The sequence below is a fragment of the Diorhabda carinulata genome, chromosome 4 (genome assembly GCF_026250575.1).
Source record: "Diorhabda carinulata isolate Delta chromosome 4, icDioCari1.1, whole genome shotgun sequence".
Lineage (NCBI taxonomy): Eukaryota > Metazoa > Arthropoda > Insecta > Coleoptera > Chrysomelidae > Diorhabda > Diorhabda carinulata.
In genome coordinates, this window is record NC_079463.1 from 28,039,764 (window position 1) to 28,061,008 (window position 21,245).

The 21,245-nt window shown below is 31.3% G+C and overlaps 5 protein-coding genes across 6 annotated transcripts; 3 read left to right on the forward strand and 2 right to left on the reverse strand.

Moving 5' to 3' along the window:
• Window positions 1-36: 36 nt before the first annotated feature.
• On the reverse strand, window positions 37-4,171 carry LOC130892480 (integrator complex subunit 11). The gene is made up of 3 exons (XM_057797919.1): window positions 3,024-4,171; window positions 2,629-2,974; window positions 37-476 (listed from the first exon to the last, which is right to left on the reverse strand). The coding sequence occupies exons 1-3, from the start codon at window positions 4,072-4,074 to the stop codon at window positions 83-85; spliced, it is 1,791 nt and encodes a 596-aa protein (XP_057653902.1). The 5' UTR covers window positions 4,075-4,171; the 3' UTR covers window positions 37-82.
• Window positions 4,172-4,198: 27 nt separating this feature from the next.
• On the forward strand, window positions 4,199-8,522 carry LOC130892481 (single-strand selective monofunctional uracil DNA glycosylase). Its single transcript, XM_057797920.1, has 3 exons — window positions 4,199-4,302; window positions 4,364-5,049; window positions 7,557-8,522. The coding sequence occupies exons 2-3, from the start codon at window positions 4,420-4,422 to the stop codon at window positions 7,812-7,814; spliced, it is 888 nt and encodes a 295-aa protein (XP_057653903.1). The 5' UTR covers window positions 4,199-4,302; window positions 4,364-4,419; the 3' UTR covers window positions 7,815-8,522.
• LOC130892482 (tRNA-specific adenosine deaminase 2) lies at window positions 7,940-8,522 on the forward strand. Its single transcript, XM_057797921.1, has one exon. It carries the CDS (start codon window positions 7,940-7,942, stop codon window positions 8,468-8,470), a length of 531 nt encoding a protein of 176 aa, XP_057653904.1. The 3' UTR covers window positions 8,471-8,522.
• A 1,553-nt stretch (window positions 8,523-10,075) lies between these two features.
• On the reverse strand, window positions 10,076-16,716 carry LOC130892483 (protein HEXIM1). 2 transcript variants are annotated; one of them, XR_009059051.1, is made up of 3 exons: window positions 16,035-16,716; window positions 10,881-15,220; window positions 10,076-10,809 (listed from the first exon to the last, which is right to left on the reverse strand). XR_009059051.1 is itself a non-coding variant. In XM_057797922.1 (2 exons), the coding sequence occupies exons 1-2, from the start codon at window positions 16,527-16,529 to the stop codon at window positions 14,921-14,923; spliced, it is 795 nt and encodes a 264-aa protein (XP_057653905.1). In that variant the 5' UTR covers window positions 16,530-16,716; the 3' UTR covers window positions 10,847-14,920. The 2 variants fall into 2 exon arrangements, 1 of the variants encoding a protein (XP_057653905.1); XM_057797922.1 differs by lacking the exon at window positions 10,076-10,809 and having other exon boundaries at window positions 10,847-15,220.
• A 1,217-nt stretch (window positions 16,717-17,933) lies between these two features.
• Window positions 17,934-20,035, forward strand: LOC130893177 (protein arginine N-methyltransferase 1). The gene is made up of 2 exons (XM_057799057.1): window positions 17,934-18,208; window positions 18,360-20,035. The coding sequence occupies exon 2, from the start codon at window positions 18,381-18,383 to the stop codon at window positions 19,449-19,451; it is 1,071 nt and encodes a 356-aa protein (XP_057655040.1). The 5' UTR covers window positions 17,934-18,208; window positions 18,360-18,380; the 3' UTR covers window positions 19,452-20,035.
• The last annotated feature ends 1,210 nt before the right edge of the window (window positions 20,036-21,245 follow it).

The window sequence follows — 21,245 nt, forward strand, 5'->3', positions numbered from 1 at the left end:
AGGAATATTAATTATAATTAAAAAAAATAACACATATATTAAAATATGTATTAAGATTCCTATAAATAAAAAAAAACGTTATCTAAAATTGTTTTATATGATTTATGATATTCAATATCTGACTGCCTATTTCTTCATCTTGATTAGTCCATGACACATATACACTTTTTTGATCATCATCATCATCACCTTCAACTTTAACTAACACCGATTCAACGGAAATCTCCCCTTCTGAAAACACTATTGAACAAATTGGCAATTTATCTTGTATAAATAACAATAATTTATGAGCAGTTCCTAATGCTGGTCCTGAATCAATAATGTTTACAGTTGATGTAAATCTGACAACGTGTCTGTTAATTCCGGCTTCTTTACATGCTTCATCAACATCCATCAGGCACATTCCATTATCTTTCATTACAAGGACTCCATGCAAAGTACGTTTTCTCTTTGGATCAGGAGCCATACTGCTGAACCTAAAACAAATTAATTAGCAAATTTCGAGAGATCAGTTAAAAATAGCCAACAATATGTTTGGAAACTACTAAATAAACTTTCATGTAGTTGTTACCTATCTAAAAGATAAATGTGATTTTCAATGGAAAAGTTTAGGTGTATTATTAGAGAAAGTTTTGTGTAAATTGGTTGGGATATGACAAACAAAATTTAAACTTAATATCCTCTATAGGTGGATCACTAGTGTTTTAAAGTTAATTTCAATTATAATTAAACTTAATCACCGACCCAATTGTAAGGGGTAATGCTTTGTCAGGAACTGTCTATAGTCTAGATTTGAGTGAAAAAAAACCTACAGAAACACCAAAAATTATTTAGACACATTTAATTGAGTTTTATTGAAATTTGTCTTAATGAAGAGTATTGAAAATATGATTACATTCCTCAAAAATTTGTGAGTAAATTTTATTTTATAGGTGTTACTGCATTTCTGAAAATGAAATTTGGGAAGTTAGAAATTTTTCATCATTGTAAGAAGTAATTCAGATATATGTTAACTTGTATGATATGTAGCATTTTATTTTTTTTTAAATACAGTTTGCTTCCTGTACAATTTACTCCAAATTGTTTTCAGAAAGTCATATTTGTGTATAACAGTACTTCAAATGTTTTTCTCATACAATATGTCTAAATCGATTAATATAACAAACATTCTAAAGAAATATAACAGCAAGTTCGGAAGAAAAACTCATAAATGATAATAGTTAAATCCCTGAAAAATTAAAATCAATACCCACAATAAAATGAAAAAAAAAAAAACTATTGTATACACCTTCTACAAATCCTAATAATACTAAATACTGGTGCAACTGTAAGGATGTGAACAGGATAGTTTTCAGAATAACCGGACCATAAGAGAACCCTATTGGTGCTACTTTCAGCGCTATAGGAAAATAGAATTTAAATTTCACATGTTATGTTTCACATAAGAACCAATACAGAGTATAGGCGTACAGAAGAGATCAAATATAACAATTGGGGGTAATTTAACTCTATACCAAGTTGCCTCCATAAGAATTTTCTACTTATTCAAAAAATTATAACAACTTAATTACTAGAACTGAACTATAAATAGTCAAATTTAATGAATAAATTCATATCTAACTCTTGAATGTTTTTTAACATTTTAACATCGTTGAAAGTATGTCTCTGGTTATTGGACTTTCGTATTTTAAAGTTGAAGGGTTAGAAATAAATTTTTGGCCCAACTTCGAAACCATTTAACTTTTACCTATACGCCATTGCTCTCTGTCGGTTGTTCTAAGAACACCCTGTATATTCACAGAATGTGAACACTATCAATGATATAATATACATTAAAAGAATTGGTGGCTATATTATAGATGTGAACATTACTTCTATTCTCCAGTAGCATAAAAAATAGTAGTGATTGGCTATTTAGAAATTTGTATCCTCCAGAAGCAGAATTTTTTCAATAGTCTGCAATGCATATTATAATATGTAAAAATAGTCTGCAAGGTTAAACGACATAAAATAACTAATTATTATAAGAATGACAAAAAGAAACTATTGCTTATCCAAATAGAGAAATTGAACATATCAAGTTATAAGCTAACAGGTCAATAAAACATGTTGTCTTTAACAATATACTCAAAAATACTAAGAATACACTACATGCCAGGAGAGAAACCCTAAATGAATAATGGATGCATATTTTAGTTCAGTAAGAATTTCTGCACCAGCTGTAAATGTAAGATTTTAACTGGTGTTATAAAATATCATATCTCTGCCAAACAGTTTTCCCCAATCTCCATGAAGCCCCTCCAAGGAAGGGAAAGAGAGGATTGCACCTTGATATGGTACTGGCATTGGCAGGTACCACAGACTAATATTCTTATGTGTGTATTTTTAATCCATTATTTCTTTTGATTTTGTTTTTTATTTCGGATTTTTATCATTATATTCAATAAATAAGTTAAAAAATAGTCTACAGATTACTTAGCTAATCTATGTTTCTGCTCTATCCTTTCCCTAAAGCCTGCTCTCTAAGTAGATATATTAGTTTAACAATTAAAATAGCAATCTATTGAGTTTAGAACAGTAACAATTTCAAAAAATTTCAATTCAATGAAATTGCAATAAAATACTCACTTTTTTGCTTCAGCTTTTAGTAAAGGTAATGACACATCTATAGGTATTTTAGCAGAAGTTGATATCACAGAAGTTTCTCCATTTGCTGGATTAAAACACTTTATACAAAATTCCTGTTGTATTTTTTCTTTAAGGAATTCGATTTTTGCAGCTTCTCCATGTACCAACATAACATTCTTTGGTTCGCAATGTTGTATAAGTTGCATTATACCTTTGGCATCTGCATGAGCAGAAAAACTCATATATTCCACAGACATTTTTACTTCTACAATTAATCTATTTTCAAACTCGACTTTTTTAGCACCATTCAGAATCTTATGACCAACAGTTCCTTGCACACAAAAACCTAAAGAATAAAGCTAGTATTACTCAATTTAGGATATTTTTCAGCATACCTGGCATTATTATCATGTTATTCTCATTTGGAGCCCATTTCTTGAAAATTTGTAAACTCAATCCAGCATGAAGCATTCCAGGGGTAGCAAACACTACCATAGGGCCAGGATTATCGATAAATTGTTTATCAAAAGCTTTAATGTGTTTAAAATCAAACATATTCCTTTGCACAAAGGTTTTTCTAATTTTTTGGTTAGTCCAGGTAATGAACATCTTATAATAATTATTAGCCTTTTCTGTCAAACCTAGAGCAAAATAAATAGGGGCTTTTAAATTCATTCTTTCCCAATAAGTCTCCAGTAGTATACAGAGTTCTTGAGCCCTCCCAAGAGCAAATACTGGTATAAGTACTTTCCCTCCTCTATCTACACATTCATGTACTTTTTTTAAAAAGTCTTTCTCACGACAACGTTTTGAATCTCTGATTGTAGTAGCATATGTTGATTCAGAAATTAATAAATCAGGTCTACATTTATCTATCCAAGCAGCACCTAAATGTCTATCTGGGGTCATATTATAATCTCCTGTATATACTACAGATTGATTTCCTACTTTAATCCAAAACATAGCTGCTCCTAGGACATGACCAGCATAATATGCTTTGATTTCTATATCACTATCTACCATAACAGATTGATGTAAAGTAACTGCTATTACTTTTTTCATGCAATCCTTAATCATTTGGGACGTGAAAAAATTTTGTTCGCCTTTTTTCTCTACGGATACTTTCCTCATATCTTCTAATAGAATTGGTGCTATTGCTTTCGTTGGATGGGTCATATAAATCGGTCCTGTATATCCTATCATTTCAGACATGTAAGGTAAAGCTCCACAATGATCTAAATGAAAATGAGAAATTATAACACAATCTATAAATGCAGAAATCGGACCATCACAAACGTAACTGAAGTCTGGAAATCTTCGCTCGTCATTGTACCCCATATGCATTCCACAATCTAACATTATATTTTTACCACCCATTGATAAGAGGAGACAACTTCTTCCGACATCTTGACCTGCACCGAGAGGTGTAACTCTAATTTCCGGCATATTTAAAATATTTATTTACATACACGCCGAACGAATTAAAGTTTTGACCCTATTAATGTAAGGTTAACTATTGCTTCTTTTTTTGAAGAATGTAATCAAACCTACTACATCTAGATCTTGCGCTGTTAACGTTTTAAGAAAGTAATAACCTATAAATGAATGTTTAATTTTGAGATATAAACATATTGTACTGAATAAACATTTTTATTTCACAGTCGCATTTAAAATGTAAGTTAAAATCTTAATTAAACATAAAACTAGTAAGTAGAAAATTACTTTTATTTTTTAGTTTCCATCCAATAAACTTACAATATTTATGAGAGGTTTATTATAATAAAGTGTAAGATGTTAAAACGCAAATTAATGGGAAATGATGATAATGAACATAAAATTAAATGTTCTGACAATAATTCAAATATATCTATACAAACACATAATTCTGCTGTAACATCCAAATATTTCATAACTGGTCCACTTGTAACTACCGAAACAGTTGGTGATAAAATATTGCAATTGCAACGAGATTTAAATGAAACATTAAAAACATTAGACTTAAAAACAGTACCAATTGAATACATTTATAATCCACTAGTATATGCTTTTGATACCTATGAAAAATATGTAAGAAAATATTGCTCTTCAAATAAAATGATTCTTTTTGTTGGGATGAATCCTGGTCCTTTTGGAATGTGCCAAACAGGAGTACCTTTTGGTGATCCAAAATGTGTTAGAGAGTTTCTACAAATTGAAGGAATTGTTACCAAACCAGAAGTAGAATGTCCTAATAGAAAAATATTAGGTTTTGATTCTCCTCGAAAAGAACAGAGTGGGGAAAGATTTTGGGGCTTTTTCAAAAATTTATGTGGTACTCCGGATATATTTTTCAAAAATGCATTTATTCTGAACTTTTGTCCAATTGCATTAATGAAACAGAATGGATGTAATGTAACTCCTGCCGATATTAAAAATATAAAGGTATTTCGAAGAAATAGAATTATATATTTAATTAAAATGTTACGCTAGTGCTTTGAAATTATGAAGAAATGTGCAAAACTATTTTGATTAAAAAAAAAGACGGTTTTTTTTAATAAACTAAAGTTTGGTTCTTGTGTATATAAAGGCTGTGTCTAGTAGCTGTATTACAACTTGGTTGTATTCTTATATATTTAATATAATTGTTTCATCATTTCCTTCACCTGGAGTTCAGTGGAGTATACTATGGGTATACACTGCAGACCAAAATTTAGAAACCACCTTTGTTAAAGTAGGAAAATTAACTGAAACTCCTATAGAATATTAAGTGTTTAATTAAACTGTTAAATCATCCAATAAAACACTTTTTGACATTCAGTAATCTTTAACTATGCTAAAAATGGCTATAGTTAGCTAAACTGATTTTTCATGAAAAAATCCTGCGTTACATTCTATGACTTTTTTTACAAGACTCTGAATACAGGCAATCAATTTGTTGATAGTGTCTTGTAATATATTGCTCCAACTTTCATAGAAACCATTCCATATTTCTTCTCGCGAGGATGGACCACAATTATGGGCGTTCCTATCAAAACCTCACAAAAGTTCAATGGGATTGAGATCCTGGCTCTGAGGAGGCCAAACTTTATTAACAACTCTTGTACTCTTTCTCTTCCAAATACTGTCTGTATAATTTAGAACTATGCTTGGGATCATTGTCCTGTTGGAAAATGTATTCATCACCAATTAATCGCAAACCTGAAGGAATGGTATTTTATTCTAAAATTGTTTCGTTCTGTTTATTATTTATTATGTTTATTGTCCAATAATAAATAAAAGAATGACTTCTTCAGATATTAACAATAGAATATGCAGCTGTACATTTATCTTATGGGGTTTCGTTAAAATTGATAGATAATTGTTGTTTTACCGTAGTCTTAAACTTTTGGCCGGCAGTGTACATCGTAATTATCTAATATCGACTTAATACGGGAAAACCAGATTTACTTTACTTGGTTAAAGACAAGATCTTCTATTATTATTGTTGGATGGAGTATTAGATAATATTTCAATGTTTCAATTAAATTTTCAATTCAAAAAATATTACTTATTCAAGCATGGCAAACTCTTATGATCTAAATCAGAACTCTTAAAAAAATTTTTCAAAAAATCTAACTCAATTACAATCTACCCAAGTAAAGTTTCAATAGAGTGTGATAAATTATAATAAATTTAACTAATTAACTAAATTCTAGTAGACTAGTGAAAATGAAGATGTAAATATCTTTAGTTCGTGTTTAATTGATTCCAAGGTTCAATTGTGATTTTTGAGAATGTAAACAAAATACAGTCAACAGCAAAAAAATCGGACACTTAGATTTGGTCTTTATGATAAGAATTGATTAATTTATAGGTTATTTAAAGAAAATCTGTCAAAAGTGAATAATTTTTATGAATTATTTACAAAAATACGGAATGGAGAAAAAATGATAAATTAACACATTTTTAAAAAAACCTTATTTTTCATTTTTATTAGGTTTTCTAACAATTTATGTAATTCTAATAGCGGGTATTACTCCCTCTGCTACGCCGAAAGGCTTTAACCCTGTCAGGCATCGAAGAAATAAAATTCTGGACGCCCTCCACCGGCATAGCATCCCTTTCTTCTCGAAGAACAATTTGGAGCTGATTTCAGACAGTAGGAGGAGGATGATGGCGTCTAACACGCCTTCCTAAATTATCGCAATTATCCAAATGATTCATATCGGTAGATCGTGCAGGCCAATTCAGAACTGTGATTCCCACTTGTATTAAGATGTAATACTCACCAATAAATGGAACAAATGGGATCTAGGAGAACTTCCTCGAGCAATCAGAGCCCCATTTATTTATGAAAATGAGTTCAGTCTGGGCGTGGAAATTAATTCCATCCCAAATCATAACTGATCTCATTTCAAAAGGTCGTGATTCACGAATGGTACATTGAGCAAATCGTTCCCCTGGTCGTCTCCACACTCTGTCTCGATCGTCTGAGTAGTATAGACCAAATCGAGACAAACCCGTGAATAAAACAGTTCCCCATTGCTCCAGAGTCCAATCAGCGAAATAAATCGATCGTTGTTGCCCTTGGTTTTTTGCTGCTGAGTTTATGTTGATTTAAAGAACGAAACAACATAGGAACTATTTACTATATCTATAAGATGGAATTTTGTAAAAAGAGATTGAACCATTCTAAATATTTCATAACAGATAAAATTCCAGTCCAATTGTGATGTATGTTGTGCAAATATATTAACCTAACCACAAACTCTAGGTAGGATTTTGTTAGAGACAGATTTTATTTGTAGAATGATTGTTTATCTAGTTGGTTTTCATCTAAAATAATTTTTCTGCAGCACTGTCAATTACTTGAAAGAACTAAGTTTAAATTATGAAGCAATTCATATCAAAATTATTCTGAAAATTTATACGCCTTATGAACTTTTCTTAAACAATGTTTTTATCCACAGGTTCGTAAGAGTCTTGAAGCAGTGTGTGAAGATTGGTATATAAAAGTTATTGGACTACTCCAACCAAAAATTATCATTGCCATAGGTACTTATATACAAAAGAAAACCAAAGACCTCTTGGAAAAACACAAAGTTGATAATGTCAAAGTTCTGTACATGCCTCATCCTAGTCCAAGAGTTGTAAATAACAATAATTGGCATGAAAAAGCACAAATGTTTTTAGAAAACAATCAACTAATACAATATTTTACCAAATAGATGTGTAAGCAGCAAAAATATTTTTATTTTTTTTTTATTATAGTAGTATAATTTTGTTTAAGTTACAATTTTTTTAATTTTATAAGAAAAGTTTTATTTGATTTATTTTTGAATTAAATAATGAAATGGAACAAAGTGAATTATCAGAAACTGAGCTTTTTTATATGGATAAAGCATTCTTTTACGCTAGAGAAGCTCTATCTGTTCAAGAGGTACCAGTTGGCTGCGTTTTTGTTTATAACGATGAAATAGTAGCATTGGGACGTAACACGGTGAATGAAACTGGAAACGCTACAAGACATGCAGAAATCAACTGTATAGATACTGTAATACATTATTCCAAAATTAATAACCTAAATTATCATAATGTTTTCGAAAAGACATGTGTTTATGTTACGGTAGAACCTTGCATCATGTGTGCAGCTGCTTTATATGATTTGAAAATCAACACAATCGTGTATGGTTGTAAAAATGACAGGTTCGGTGGACAAACCGTATTTAATGTTTCAACTGTGTTGAAAACTGTTACTAAAGTCAAAGGAGGTTATAGAGCAGAAGAAGCCATGGATTTGTTGAAAGAATTTTATAAAGGGGTTAATCCTAGTGCACCACCTAATAAAGTTAAAAAGAAAAATAATTCGCTTTCTGTTATGTAGGAATGTACTTTCAAACACATATATTTGAAAATTATATTCTTCACAAAACTAATCAGTGTCATTTCTTATTAGATCCCTTTACAAATTTCACTGCTATTTCCTCTTAAAACTGTTGGTTTTTTATTATTTAATGCTACAATATTAAGTGGGACCATCCAGTCGTCCCAAAAGTCCCCCCTTTCGTCGTTTTTGAAGACTCCCATTGAGACGATTTCGCGTTAATGTCCCCGACAATCACAAAGTTTTTTATTCCCGTTATGGCACTTAACAGTCTTTCTGTTATTCTTCTGAATTCTCTCATCCGGATATTGGGGGATATATAGCAGGGTACAAGTATGAGCGCATTGAGCTCGATCACTTTGTAGCCCGCCTCTATTTTGATGTTTTTGACCCCAACATCCCTACTCCTGAAGAGTAGGGATACGTCTTTCCTTTTGTCTTGGACCTATCCTCCTCCCTCAGTCAGCTTTTTGTTCGGTTCTGAAACGATCCGTTTTCAGTTGCATGGCTTTAACGTGGGTTAGGTTTTGAGCCGCTCTCGCCCCTCCCACGTTAATTTGAAACACCCTGAGGCCGGGTTGATTCATACCAGGGGCCATTTTTATTGTTTACTTGAACGTGATGAGATCAGTCGCATCGAGCTCCTCACGATTTACCAAAGACCGCCTCTCTGTATTTTGGACACTTCATCACTGTGACCGAATTCCAGACACATGTAGCATCTCAAGGGGGTGAACGCCTCCTTGACCACACAGAATTGCCAGTCTACCTTTATTTTTGTGACGGCCCTCATAACAGCTGCCTTATCTTCTCTGACGGCTACGGTGGCCGTCTGTCCCCCTCCTCTACTCTCTCGGAGGCTTCTTACTTCTAGAGCTCTCCCATCCAGACCCGTTCACTCACATATAGCTGTCAGAAGAAGACCGCCTCCTTCCTTCTCACCGTCATAGACATGCCCTTCCCTAGCTTTTCTCTAAGTTCCCCCTAGAGTTTTTCGGCGGCACCTTGTCCCTTTAGTTTTACCAAGAGGTCCCCCCGCTTGTTTTCAGTACTGCCTCTACCTTTAGAGTAGGAGCCGGTCCTGATAAATAATGATTCCCTCTCTGTCCTTCCTTCTGACTATCCTATTTCTTCCCCCTCGTTATTAATTTCCACTTAATATCCCCCCTCCTCCCTATGAATTCTATCATTTTTCTAGTTTTTACGTTGTTTAATCCCTACCCTATTATAATTCTTAGTTCTCCCTATATTCGTTTTTTTTGACTAGTTGTATCAACCCTAGGCATTTTTTCTTCCTGTTCTTCTCCCCCACTCATCTTCGCTACGAAGTTGTACCAAGTTTTCTCATTTTTTTTTGTTTTTATTATGTTTTCTAAGAGGTCTCGGCTTTCCTACCGGCATTCTTTCAGGGCTGTCCATATCTCTTCTTTTACTCTTTTTATTATTTTCTTCGTTACCCCCCCCCTATTATCACGTTGCTTCTTCTTTTTGTGATAACCTCCTCCACACTCTCCCATTCTGTTATGCTATATACTTCTTCCTAATCTTTCTTTACTAGTTTTAATCATTCATTATATTACCCCCCTTTGTCCAAATCTTCTTTAATTTTTTTGTTTTTCTTTCTTTTTCTGTTTCTTTTCCTCCTCCGGGCACTCCTCGCATTTTGTTGTTGTTGCCGTCTCTTTATGTTTTTTATTTTATAACTTTTTAAGAATATAAGAGAGAGAGAGAGAATAACAAATGTTTCATGTTTACTTTTGCACTGTAGGTAAAATATAATCTTCCTCTTCTTCTTCGTCAATATCGAAAGGTACTAAACAATAATTAAAACTATCAATATTTATTATTAGAACTTATCAACAACTCACATAACTCTATTCAAATATCTACAAAACGTTATTATAAAAAATTAAATTAATTCACAAAGGAAATAAATAAATCTGGCAAAGGCCTATAATCTTTAGAACTTATATAAAAGATTCGATAGATGTATTTTCATCAACTTCTGAAAACGCACATTAGAAAAACATTTTCAATTTTCCAATTGATAAATCTGATTTTATTCATATTTGTTTTCTTGTTGTTTGCAGAAAAGGGGGAAACATCAAACTGGATATTTAAATGTACAACTACAAAGAAGTTGATGAAAGTACAATAACAAAAAATGAGTCCATTCATAACTTAATTTACGAATAAAAAAAATCGAGGGCTACAATGTGATGCTCAGGTCTCTAAGAAAATTATAAATTATATAAATGCAAAAAGATAATAATTTTGATGTTTAAACTAAATACAAAATGGATACAAACCAGTGTAACCAAAGTTATAATTCTTAATAACTGAAAGAAAAATGAAACTTTCTACCAACTAATAACATTCGGTTTTTTTCTCTAACCCATTGCTACATAACTGTATAAATCAAATTTTTAGTTATGAAATTTGGGAATATATGAATTGAATAAGGCTGGACCAGGACAAATACTTGAATTAGGTCTGAATTTGAGGTAATTCATTCGTTTTTTGTGACATAAGATGTATTTAATTCACGTCAATGTATAGGGGAGACTGTTGTACCTTGGTCATAGTGTACCTTGAAACGATTTAAATTTAAAACCTGTGTCTCCATCTATCAATCCATATGATCTTAATTGGCAAGTCTATTTACTCTTCATAGCTGTATTCTAGTCTGCAGTAAATCGGCTGTGCTTTGTGGCTGTAATACGAAAAAATTGTTTTCGAGTCATTTAAGTAAATATTTCTGAGATTTTTTGCTAACGGCAAATAATTGTGGATAAGTGGTGTTTTTAGTTACATCTTGCGATTATTGGTAAGTAATTACGCGGTGTTGTTATTTGTTTTGAACATAACCTCTAAGCCAGCGTTTCTTAAACTGTGCTCCATACACAACATCCACAACTTTTTAAAAAATTTAATTTGCGAATTTGCTACATGAATGGACAAAAATTAAAAAGACCCAGTCTCCCCTATTTGGTATAATCAATGAATGTAATAAAAACTTTTGGAAAATACTTTGATAAACATATCTTTAACAAACTCACTTCCAAACTACCAGTGTAAACTTCCATCAAATATAGTGATAAATCATAATAAACATTGGATTCCCACTCCACTTGCCAGAATGTATTGCGACTTTCACTCGCTTTTCTTGATCGTTTATTTGTTTCTATATTAGAGTTAGTACACTTTGACAGCGCTCATAATATAGCTGGCAAAGACTTTGTTCCACCTATAAATGAACAGTCTTAGTAATAGCGAATCAAAACATCATTAAGAGTGAATTGAGAAGGAAAATAGAACAAAAAATGTCTGCCGTCCAGAATAGGGCTGGCGCCTGGTGATGTTGCCAGGGCCTAAGTGCCAGGTGGAAGGCAAAAAGAGATTTGGATGCACCTACATTTTCCTAGGTGTGACCAAAAATCAGCTCTCCTGTAAAAAATTTCTGTTATGGAGATGACCATTTTTACAAGCAGATGACACATATATAACTTGAGGTATATGCAGTTATTAATCAACAGGGTTGACCAATAACAATAAGTGAAGTAAAAATGATTACCACAATATTTTTGTAAAGGAGGATGTCAACAATTCGGATATATAAGTGACTTTGATATGTACCAAAAAAGAAATAAAGTCCTGCCATAAGTTATTTTTGTCAAAAAGAAGCGATTAAACTATTGATATACAACTGGCTACGTTTTTATTTTTTTAGTATAGGTTTTTATCTGATATTCAGAAACTCTGTTGGTATTTGGTCCAGCTTTCATTGAAAACGTATCTTGCAGTAAATTGCTGTAAGTGGTAATCAATATACTAACTGTAAAGCATTTGGTTCGAAAAATTAACAAATATTATCCAGGCCTTTTACATGTAATTCTAATACCTCGCTTTATATACAATTTTAATTTAAATCAGTCTTTCGTTATATTTGAGAAAATATTCAACATATTTTCTTTTACAATTAAGTAATTAATTCTAATAATTTTATTTTCATATTAAGTGGAAATGATGAAAAACTATATCACTAAAAAATGTGTCCAAATAAAGTTTGAAAAAATAACAACCACAAAAGGATGGAGTCAGATATTTATAAGCCCTGTAAAACTATAAACTATAAAACTCAAATTATTTAAGACGCCAAGCCTCGGGGTTACAAAAAAAATTGGTTCCCTTAGAGTCTAAGAGAACCAATTTTCAGCCATTTTTGAATCTGTGTTAGAGTTTTTACAAGAAAAAGATCCGAATTTGAAAAAAAAATCTGAACAATTGTAAATAATTTAAGCAGAAAAGAATATTTACAGTTCCGGCATTTGTCAAAATTACCAGAAATGCTTCAAGAAGATGTTTTTATCATATGTCACTCACTTAGACGCATTACACAAGGATTTTACTAAGAGGTTTGAGGATCTCTTAAATTTACAAATTACTCAATGGATAATAAATCCATACAATATCACAGCCATGGAAGAAACCAATATGATAATACAAGAAGAGTTGATTACCATCAGCACAGACGAGGAGCTTAAGAAGTTCAACCAAGGCTATCAGAATTTCTGGTTGCAACGCAACATTAAACAACACAACAGTAAACAACAGTATCCTGCATTGTGGAACATTGCTGAAAAATACCTTATCGCTTTTCCATCAACTTACCTCGTTGATAAAGGCTTCAGTGTGGTTACAAACATTTTGACAAAACAAAAATATTTATTTAGTAATAAGTTTATATCAGCTTCCGACCTGTAATAATAAACGTTTTCCACATATTTCGTCATATTTTTATTATCCCTAATTTACAAGGCTATAAATTCCCTAAAAAGGTAGCTACATACAACCCGCAACTAGCAATGTAGTCGTTGGACCGCACTCTTTTTAATTCCATTTAAATAACATTGATATGAGGCATCACGTTATTCGCACGCGTTCATGTCGCGTGGCACATAGAAGAGAACGACGAGCCATTTAAGTCCTGAGTATTTCGAAACGTTGGACGCACTAATTGCTGAATTACAAAGAAGGTTTTCGGACAACGATAATCTAATCCAGTGTTTTCCAACCTGTGGTCCGTAGACCTCCGGGGGTACAAAAAGTTGTATGTGCTTAAAAAACACAAATCTGTTAAATTAAAGCTATTAATATTATGTAACATGATATTTCATGACAAATCAAACCTCCAGCCTCATTCACGAGGAATGATAATGAAAAAGTAACAAAAGGAGTCTCCTAAAAAGTGGCCTTTTTGAAATACAACTACATATGCAATTACACGCATGATATTATGTTTCTATTGATTTTTTTTGTCCCAATTTATACATATTGTTTTTTCGTTGTATAATATATATAACTGTGTTTATATTAACTATAAATTTATAACAGTGTTGTTTTATTTTTAATTTATATTCCAAATTTTATTTTCTGCTAAATAATATTTCTAAAATAGGGCTATTTTTGCATACAGATTTTAAGGCTTTGTTTATGTCAGAAATACATATGGCTTCTAGGGTTCTCCATTTTTCAAACACCTAATATTAACAGTAGATTTTCTGTAAACAAATAGCACCATTACAGGTACACTCATATACAATACAATTATTTTAGATACGATCAATGGTCCCATTATAGCATCCGTAAACCTAAGACTTCTTTTATATTCAGAATGGCTTGAAAACTGAAAGAAAGGTAATAAATAAAATTAAATCCTCCCTAAACCCTAAACAACATAATAATTACATAGCATCTTTATCAAAAGATCTCTATTTGAAGCAACAAAAAACTGGGTGGCATACATAGATTTATTGATGACGAAATACTTATAGGAGCAAAGATCTAACCTCCTTGAAATGATCTTAGAGTTTATTAGAATATTTAAACTAGAAGGTGACCTGTAGATGATCCAGTGAGCAGAGCAACTTTGATGGGGAGGATACAGCATAACATTTCCCCCGCTACATACAATCTATCTAGGTTGTAGGACATATAGTCATTATTATATATCTGTAATTATTATATAAGAACTCTGCAAGTAAGATTAATAAGTAGAAAATCTTTTCACCAATCCTAATATGACCATTAATGTAGAATAAAAAAAAATAATATATTGTTTCTATGCAAAAAAGTGATATAAATTTTTCCAAAATTCCACCAACATTTTCTTACCAATAATATTCAACAAATTTTTATCACAGTCACTTTGTGACCACCTTATATACTAAATATCTACAGGTTTTCAACTGTTATCCATTTTCAAATATCAAAATAACCGTATTTTCTTTTACAAAACAATAACCAGTTAACAGAGTGTTCATGTTTTTTTTTCAAGTGTTTAAATATGTTAACTAGTTATTTTACGTATAAGTACTTGATAGAATTACATATAGAAAGCCTGTCTACTTGGTGTTTTTTTTATCTGAGCAAGATAATGTTCTATGAAATCTACATAACTGACTCTTTCTTAGAGAATCCATTTGTTTTACTATAATCACCATTGGTGATGGGACTTCTAGATCTGCTTGAATTTTGAGAACTGTTACTTGAACTTGATGAACTACTGCAAGAATCGCTAGAATCAGTTTCAGAGTCCTCGGAGTCAGATGCATCATTTACTTTACTTCGTAGTATATCATTCTCCCGCCTCAATCGCTCGTTTTCCAAGGTGAGACGTTCCACTTCTTGCTTGAGATCAGATCGAGAATCCTCCGAATCATCTTCTTCTTTCTGTTGACCTTTTATTAACTATAAATTAAATTTATTAGTTATCCCAAAGCTTTAAGAAAAGATTGTAATATATACCATACTTCAAAAGTATTTGACCAAATTTATCCTTTTCATAATTCAATTAACATATTTTAAAAACATTTTTATGCTTATTATTTCTAACAATTCTTTGAAGATAAATTTACAAATGATAAGATTAATAATTTGAAATATCCGCCACAAAACATTTTGCTTTAGTTATGCATACTTTACATAGCTTCTGAGGTTTATTTTTTCTCTTCATTTTTAAACAAAATTTGTAAAATTAAGATTCAATTAATTATATACCTTAAATATAAAAAAAAATATTATGACATTGGCTGCTAATAATCTATTTAGAATTGAATAATAGTATTGTTTTAAATTATAAATCATTTCTTATGTTGACTTGATATTTTTTTACTTATTAAAATTTTTATAAAATCCTTTTTTTATGTGACTAAACACTTTTGAGTAGTAGACAGAATTAGTGGCAAATTTAATCATCTTTGTTGTAACCAAGGATTAATATACTTTTATTAATATTCATTTTACCTAAACTGAAAGTAAGATTGAATCAATATCTACAGAATATTTAATCAACTTTTTTGAATTAATTGAATGTTTAAGAAGTTAAATAACGCAATACCAATAAATCTTACTTTGTATCAAAATGTTAGTCTATTATAATATTATCTAATATGAAAGAAATAAATAAAATCAAATATAAAAATTGTTTATAGCTGAAAAAATGGTTATTATACTTAATAAACAAATTTATGATGTTATTATGGATAGGCAATATAATACTCACTTTTTCAAGCTTATCTTCGAGTGCCAGATATTCCTCTATTAATTCTGATTTTGACATACTCTGAAGTCTTTCAGCTTGAACACTTTCATATTGGTCATCAAAGTCTTTGATTAAAAACTGTTGGCCATCATCTGGCGAAGAATAAAATTCTCCTTCTGAATCAACACTGAAACTTGAATCTCTTGTTCTTAAAGCATTTGGGGACATCAAATTTTTATCCAATCCTTCCATTAAAGCATGATCTTCGAGTAAAAATTGATTGCTGTTATGTGGGGCTTCTGGTTTTACTAATTTATTCGATTTTCTTTGATTTTTTAAATAAGGATGTCTCCGTTTGGATTTCCCGCGTCGCGTTTTCCGTTTTTTTGGCGGAAGCTCCCCTTCGATTGTTTTCATTGTCATATCGCATGCGTACGCAGTTCTCTGTTCATTCTGTTGAGCGACGTCATCTTGAAATACTTTATCGCCCGTTTTTAAATCAATCTCTTTTTCCATTTTATTTACTTTTAATTCACTAATTTTTAAATAACTGACACAACTTTTATTTCACGTTCACTTAAAATTTACACTATCATATGTTACTTTGAAACACCTTGAATAGTGACTGAAAACGAAATGCACCCAGCTTTCTAAAATCGCCATTTTCAATTCATTGCAGTGTTTATTGTTTTCCAGTAGGGGCGCTGTAATCGAACCCTCTTTATTGGTGAGGGGTAAGCGTACAGGTCAGGACTTAAAAATTAATAAAATATTATACAAAAAAATACAATATAATAGAAAAAAAAACTTTCAATTATCACATGAATATCTGTGTTCTTATAATTATACTTAAATAGATTATTTTTTATCGTATAAAAAGCGTTGTACCCAGCCACCGAATAAAATATAAAGCCACAACAAGCTTTAAATTGATTACAGACATTTCAGCATGGACTTGGAAAAGCCAAACATGAAGCTTATTGGGATTATAACATTTAGCTAATTTAATGAAATTTTTAAAACAAAATATAAATTAAAGGTAACAAGAAATACGGGAAAGAAAAAGGTCGATGTAAATTTAAATATATTGGTCTTTAGTGCACAAACGAGTTTGTGTGTGTGAACATAAATATTTTTTTTAAAAATCGTCTCTTCTTAATAAAAATTAATCTTTGTACAACTGCCATTAAAAGTGACACTTAAATTGTCAGTCAACAGTGTTAAAAGTGATTGTTTATATGAAAATGTCTTTAAAATATTTTTAACACAGCATAACATGTTTGACTATTAAAAATATTAAAATGCATTTTGAAGGTTAATGTCATTCCAAATACGCCTATTTTATTATAAAAAAAATGTATGAAATTTGTGTTAAAATTGATTTCATTTTGTCGTGAAATTTCTCAATCTTATACCACTCAAATTATAAATAACTATATTGAAATAGGTAAAAATATTGATATTCGGTCTTTATCAAAATGTTTTTAATTATTTTAAAAACCAATTTTCAGTCGTTAGTGTACTAAAATCGAGGTGGTTTATAAAAAAAAACATATAGAAAGGTCTAAGAAATAAGAAGTTAAAGAAATTTCCTATGATTTGTAATTATAATAATCATAATCTCAGTTGCATCGGCAACAACTGCTTCCACACTCGCATAAAGAAAGTGAATGTATAAAAAACCAATTTTGACTTGTTGTGGTTTGTATTGCAAGCAATCACCTTAAAGGTTAGATTTAATATTAATAGTAGTTTGTCATAATGACGTTAATCGAATATAAGATTTAGTTAACGATAGCGTGTACATTTTGCATTAATGTACTTTTTAAGTATGTTTTTCGTTATTGAATTAATAATACATTTAGGACCGATACTCAAATTCAACTCAAGTACTATCTGACAGTTAAAAACATTTGAAACTTTTTTCATGACATCTTAGTGTGTTTATCTGTCAGATTACAATTATATAATGAAAATAACGAATTTAAAAAAATTATAGTCATGATATCATACTTTAAATAATTATAAAATGCTCACTAGAAATAGCTAAGTTATGTTGGTGGAACTGATTTTAAAATGGTCTAAAAATTTCATATATCAAATGTCACCCTTCTTCTTAAAAGCCAAACATTCGTTTACAGTTGGACGCCAAGAAGAGTTCCATTAAAACACATATATACGCGTCTAATCCAAAGGTAAAGCTGATTTTTTTGTTTTAAGTAGTACTAAAGAAACGTTAAAGTACCAAACCATCTATTATTTTCCAAATTATCCTTTTTATAATCAGTTTTTTTATTGCACGTGTTGTATAAAATGCCGGGTGAAAAATCTCCTTTTCCGTTCCAGAACTACAACGAATCAAATCAAATGGAGACTATGGAAGTGGCATCAACTCCGGTAATTAACAATCACGTCAGTAAAGGTGAAAAAATGGAAGATATACCTGTGGACGAAATGACCTCTAGAGACTATTATTTCGATTCATACGCACATTTTGGTATACACGAAGAAATGCTGAAGGATGAAGTTAGAACCCTCACATACAGAAATTCAATGTATCATAATAAACATTTATTCGCGGGAAAAGTAGTGATGGACATTGGTTGCGGTACAGGTATTCTTAGTATGTTTGCAGCAAAAGCAGGTGCAAAAAAAGTGCTTGCTGTTGAATGTTCCAATATAGTAGATTACGCAAAACAAATCATTGAGACAAACAAATTGGATCACATCATTACAGTTGTTAAAGGTAAAGTGGAGGAAATAACTTTACCAGACGGTATTGAAAAAGTAGATATTATTATTTCCGAGTGGATGGGATATTGCTTATTTTACGAAAGCATGTTAGATACAGTCCTTTTTGCACGTGACAAGTGGCTAAAATCCGATGGACTGTTGTTTCCTGACAGATGTTCATTGTTTGTTACTGCTATTGAAGACAGACAATATAAAGATGAAAAGATTAATTGGTGGGATGATGTATATGGCTTTGACATGAGTTCTATACGTAAAGTAGCTATTAGTGAACCTCTTGTAGATGTAGTCGATCCCAAACAAGTAGTTACAGGTCCTGCTCTAATTAAAGAAGTTGATTTATATACTGTGAAAAAAGAAGATCTGGAATTCTCTTCACCTTTTATGCTCACTGTAAGAAGAAATGATTATGTCCAAGCTCTAGTTACCTATTTTACTGTTGAGTTTACCAAATGTCATAAACGTATAGGATTTACCACTGCCCCTGATGCACCTTATACACATTGGAAACAGACAGTGTTTTATTTTGAAGATTACATGACTGTGAAGAAGAACGAAGAAATACACGGTGTATTTACAATGAAACCAAATCCCCGCAACAACAGAGATCTAGATTTTGTTATAGAATTAGATTTTAAGGGAGAACTCGGTGAAGTACATGAAGTTAACAGATATAGGATGCGCTAAATAGATCAACTGAAATATACAACTTAATTGTCTTGATAATAATTTATAATATGTGGATTGATGTGAAAATGTTTTATTGGAGAATAAAATTAGAGATTTTTAACTTTTGAATATTTTGAAAATTGTTAAATTAGGTAGTAGCTTACTCAAAAAAATAAAATGCTTGGTTTTAATAAAAATTCATTCTTCATTTTTAGGAAATCTCTAATAAAACATTTGTCCTTATAAACTTCTCAAAAATGAGATAACTGGTCTTAAATGATTGTTAACAGATAAAAACTTGTGATTCAATGGAGTGATTTACTTTCTTATTATGCTAAAACGCTAGTCGTTTATATTAATTCAGCTACTTGCAGTATAATCTCCTTATTTTTATTCTGACATTCCTCTACAATGGAATGATGCATAATTATTGGTACTTTTAATAAACAATTAAGAAGCCAGGTACAATTAAGATTAACAAGTACATAGATACTTAATGATTGATAAGTTGAAATTTGACGATCTGTGAACTTTTTTATTACTTTATTTTAGAAATATTTAATCACGAGTATTCAATAAAATTGTCATTTTAGGTGTCATAAGTGTTTAATTCATACATCACCTCGAATCTTACTCTTGAATATATCTCCTTAACGTTAAATCACCTTTATACAGAAAAATTTGTTATATTCTGTTCATTAATCACATTTGCGCGTCATTTTTATATAATGCTACTCAATGTTTTGTTTCAACTCTGTTTTTACGATAAATCGTTCAAAAGAAATTGTTAATTTGGCATTGAAAATAAGTTTTGTGTGCTCCAGCTATGTTAGAAACCGAATCAAAAGAAACTGAAGTCACCAACTGATTAGTGATATGTTTCTGCACGCACAGCAGACTCAATTGTAACCGAAACCTGACTGGCTCAAAAGTAAATTGTTCATTTTGGTGTATAACAACTTAAGTAATTGAAATTTTGAGCTTTCCAGACTTTTTTTAAATAAGTGACGTAGCTATTCTACATTTCATTAGTTTAACTATAAAATAATCTCATGTCGAACCAAAAAATCCTTTTGTTAAAAATCTACAAACTATCCTATTAATCCATCTTTGGAATATTGCTCGCACACTTGGAGCTCGGCCCCCAAGCATATCATAAGGATGCTCGACTCAATACAGAAGAGAGAAATTCGACTTATAGGCAATCCAGAGTGGACCAGAAACTTGGACAGTTTAGATCGTAGAAGAAAGGTCGCCGACCTGCTTCTGTTTCACCAATATTACAACGGCAAATGCTTATTCGAGTTGTTCAACATAATTCCCCCAAGGGCAGTTTTTGCAGGACCTACTTGACCGGCAGACGTGGCTCATGAATACCGGGTTGGCCTGCAGACGCCCAATTTATCGGGACTCTTTCCTTTGGAAAAGTGCAAACCTGAGGAATCAGCTACCAAAACACTATAAAAGTTCAAGATCACTATCCACAGGCATCTCTATATGAATTTCTCGAGTGTAAAAGGGTTTACAATTATAGTTCCAACAAACAAAAATAAACAAAACAATATGGAGACATTTATTTTACTAGAACGAATTACTAAAGTTAAAAACTTGTGTTGTGATCAAATTGAGAACAAAATAACCTTTGTCCATTCAAACCTTTGAGAGGCGGATGAATCAAGTTGCCAGCGAATCAACAGTTCGAGTTTCTTGGTTGGCAACCAGTTGCCCCATCTGTAGTTGCCCACTCAAATAGGAAGGTTGTTACTCATTGCAAACTGGTTAGTGATTTGCGTCAGAAATGAGTTTCTTTTG

What these genes read in the sequence shown, in the direction of transcription:
- LOC130892480 (XM_057797919.1), bottom strand. Translation starts at nt 4,074, where the DNA reads ATGCCGGAAATTAGAGTTACACCTCTCGGTGCAGGTCAAGATGTCGGA. An exon ending in TAACATGATAATAATGCCAG is followed by an intron (nt 2,975 to 3,023) that starts GTATGCTGAAAA and finishes TTTATTCTTTAG; the next exon opens with GTTTTTGTGTGCAAGGAACT. An exon ending in CTAAAAGCTGAAGCAAAAAA is followed by an intron (nt 477 to 2,628) that starts GTGAGTATTTTA and finishes AATTTGTTTTAG; the next exon opens with GTTCAGCAGTATGGCTCCTG.
- LOC130892481 (XM_057797920.1), top strand. Translation starts at nt 4,420, where the DNA reads ATGTTAAAACGCAAATTAATGGGAAATGATGATAATGAACATAAAATT. An exon ending in CCGATATTAAAAATATAAAG is followed by an intron (nt 5,050 to 7,556) that starts GTATTTCGAAGA and finishes TTTTATCCACAG; the next exon opens with GTTCGTAAGAGTCTTGAAGC.
- LOC130892482 (XM_057797921.1), top strand. Translation starts at nt 7,940, where the DNA reads ATGGAACAAAGTGAATTATCAGAAACTGAGCTTTTTTATATGGATAAA.
- LOC130892483 (XM_057797922.1), bottom strand. Translation starts at nt 16,529, where the DNA reads ATGGAAAAAGAGATTGATTTAAAAACGGGCGATAAAGTATTTCAAGAT. An exon ending in TCGAAGATAAGCTTGAAAAA is followed by an intron (nt 15,221 to 16,034) that starts GTGAGTATTATA and finishes TTTAATTTATAG; the next exon opens with TTAATAAAAGGTCAACAGAA.
- LOC130893177 (XM_057799057.1), top strand. Translation starts at nt 18,381, where the DNA reads ATGGAGACTATGGAAGTGGCATCAACTCCGGTAATTAACAATCACGTC.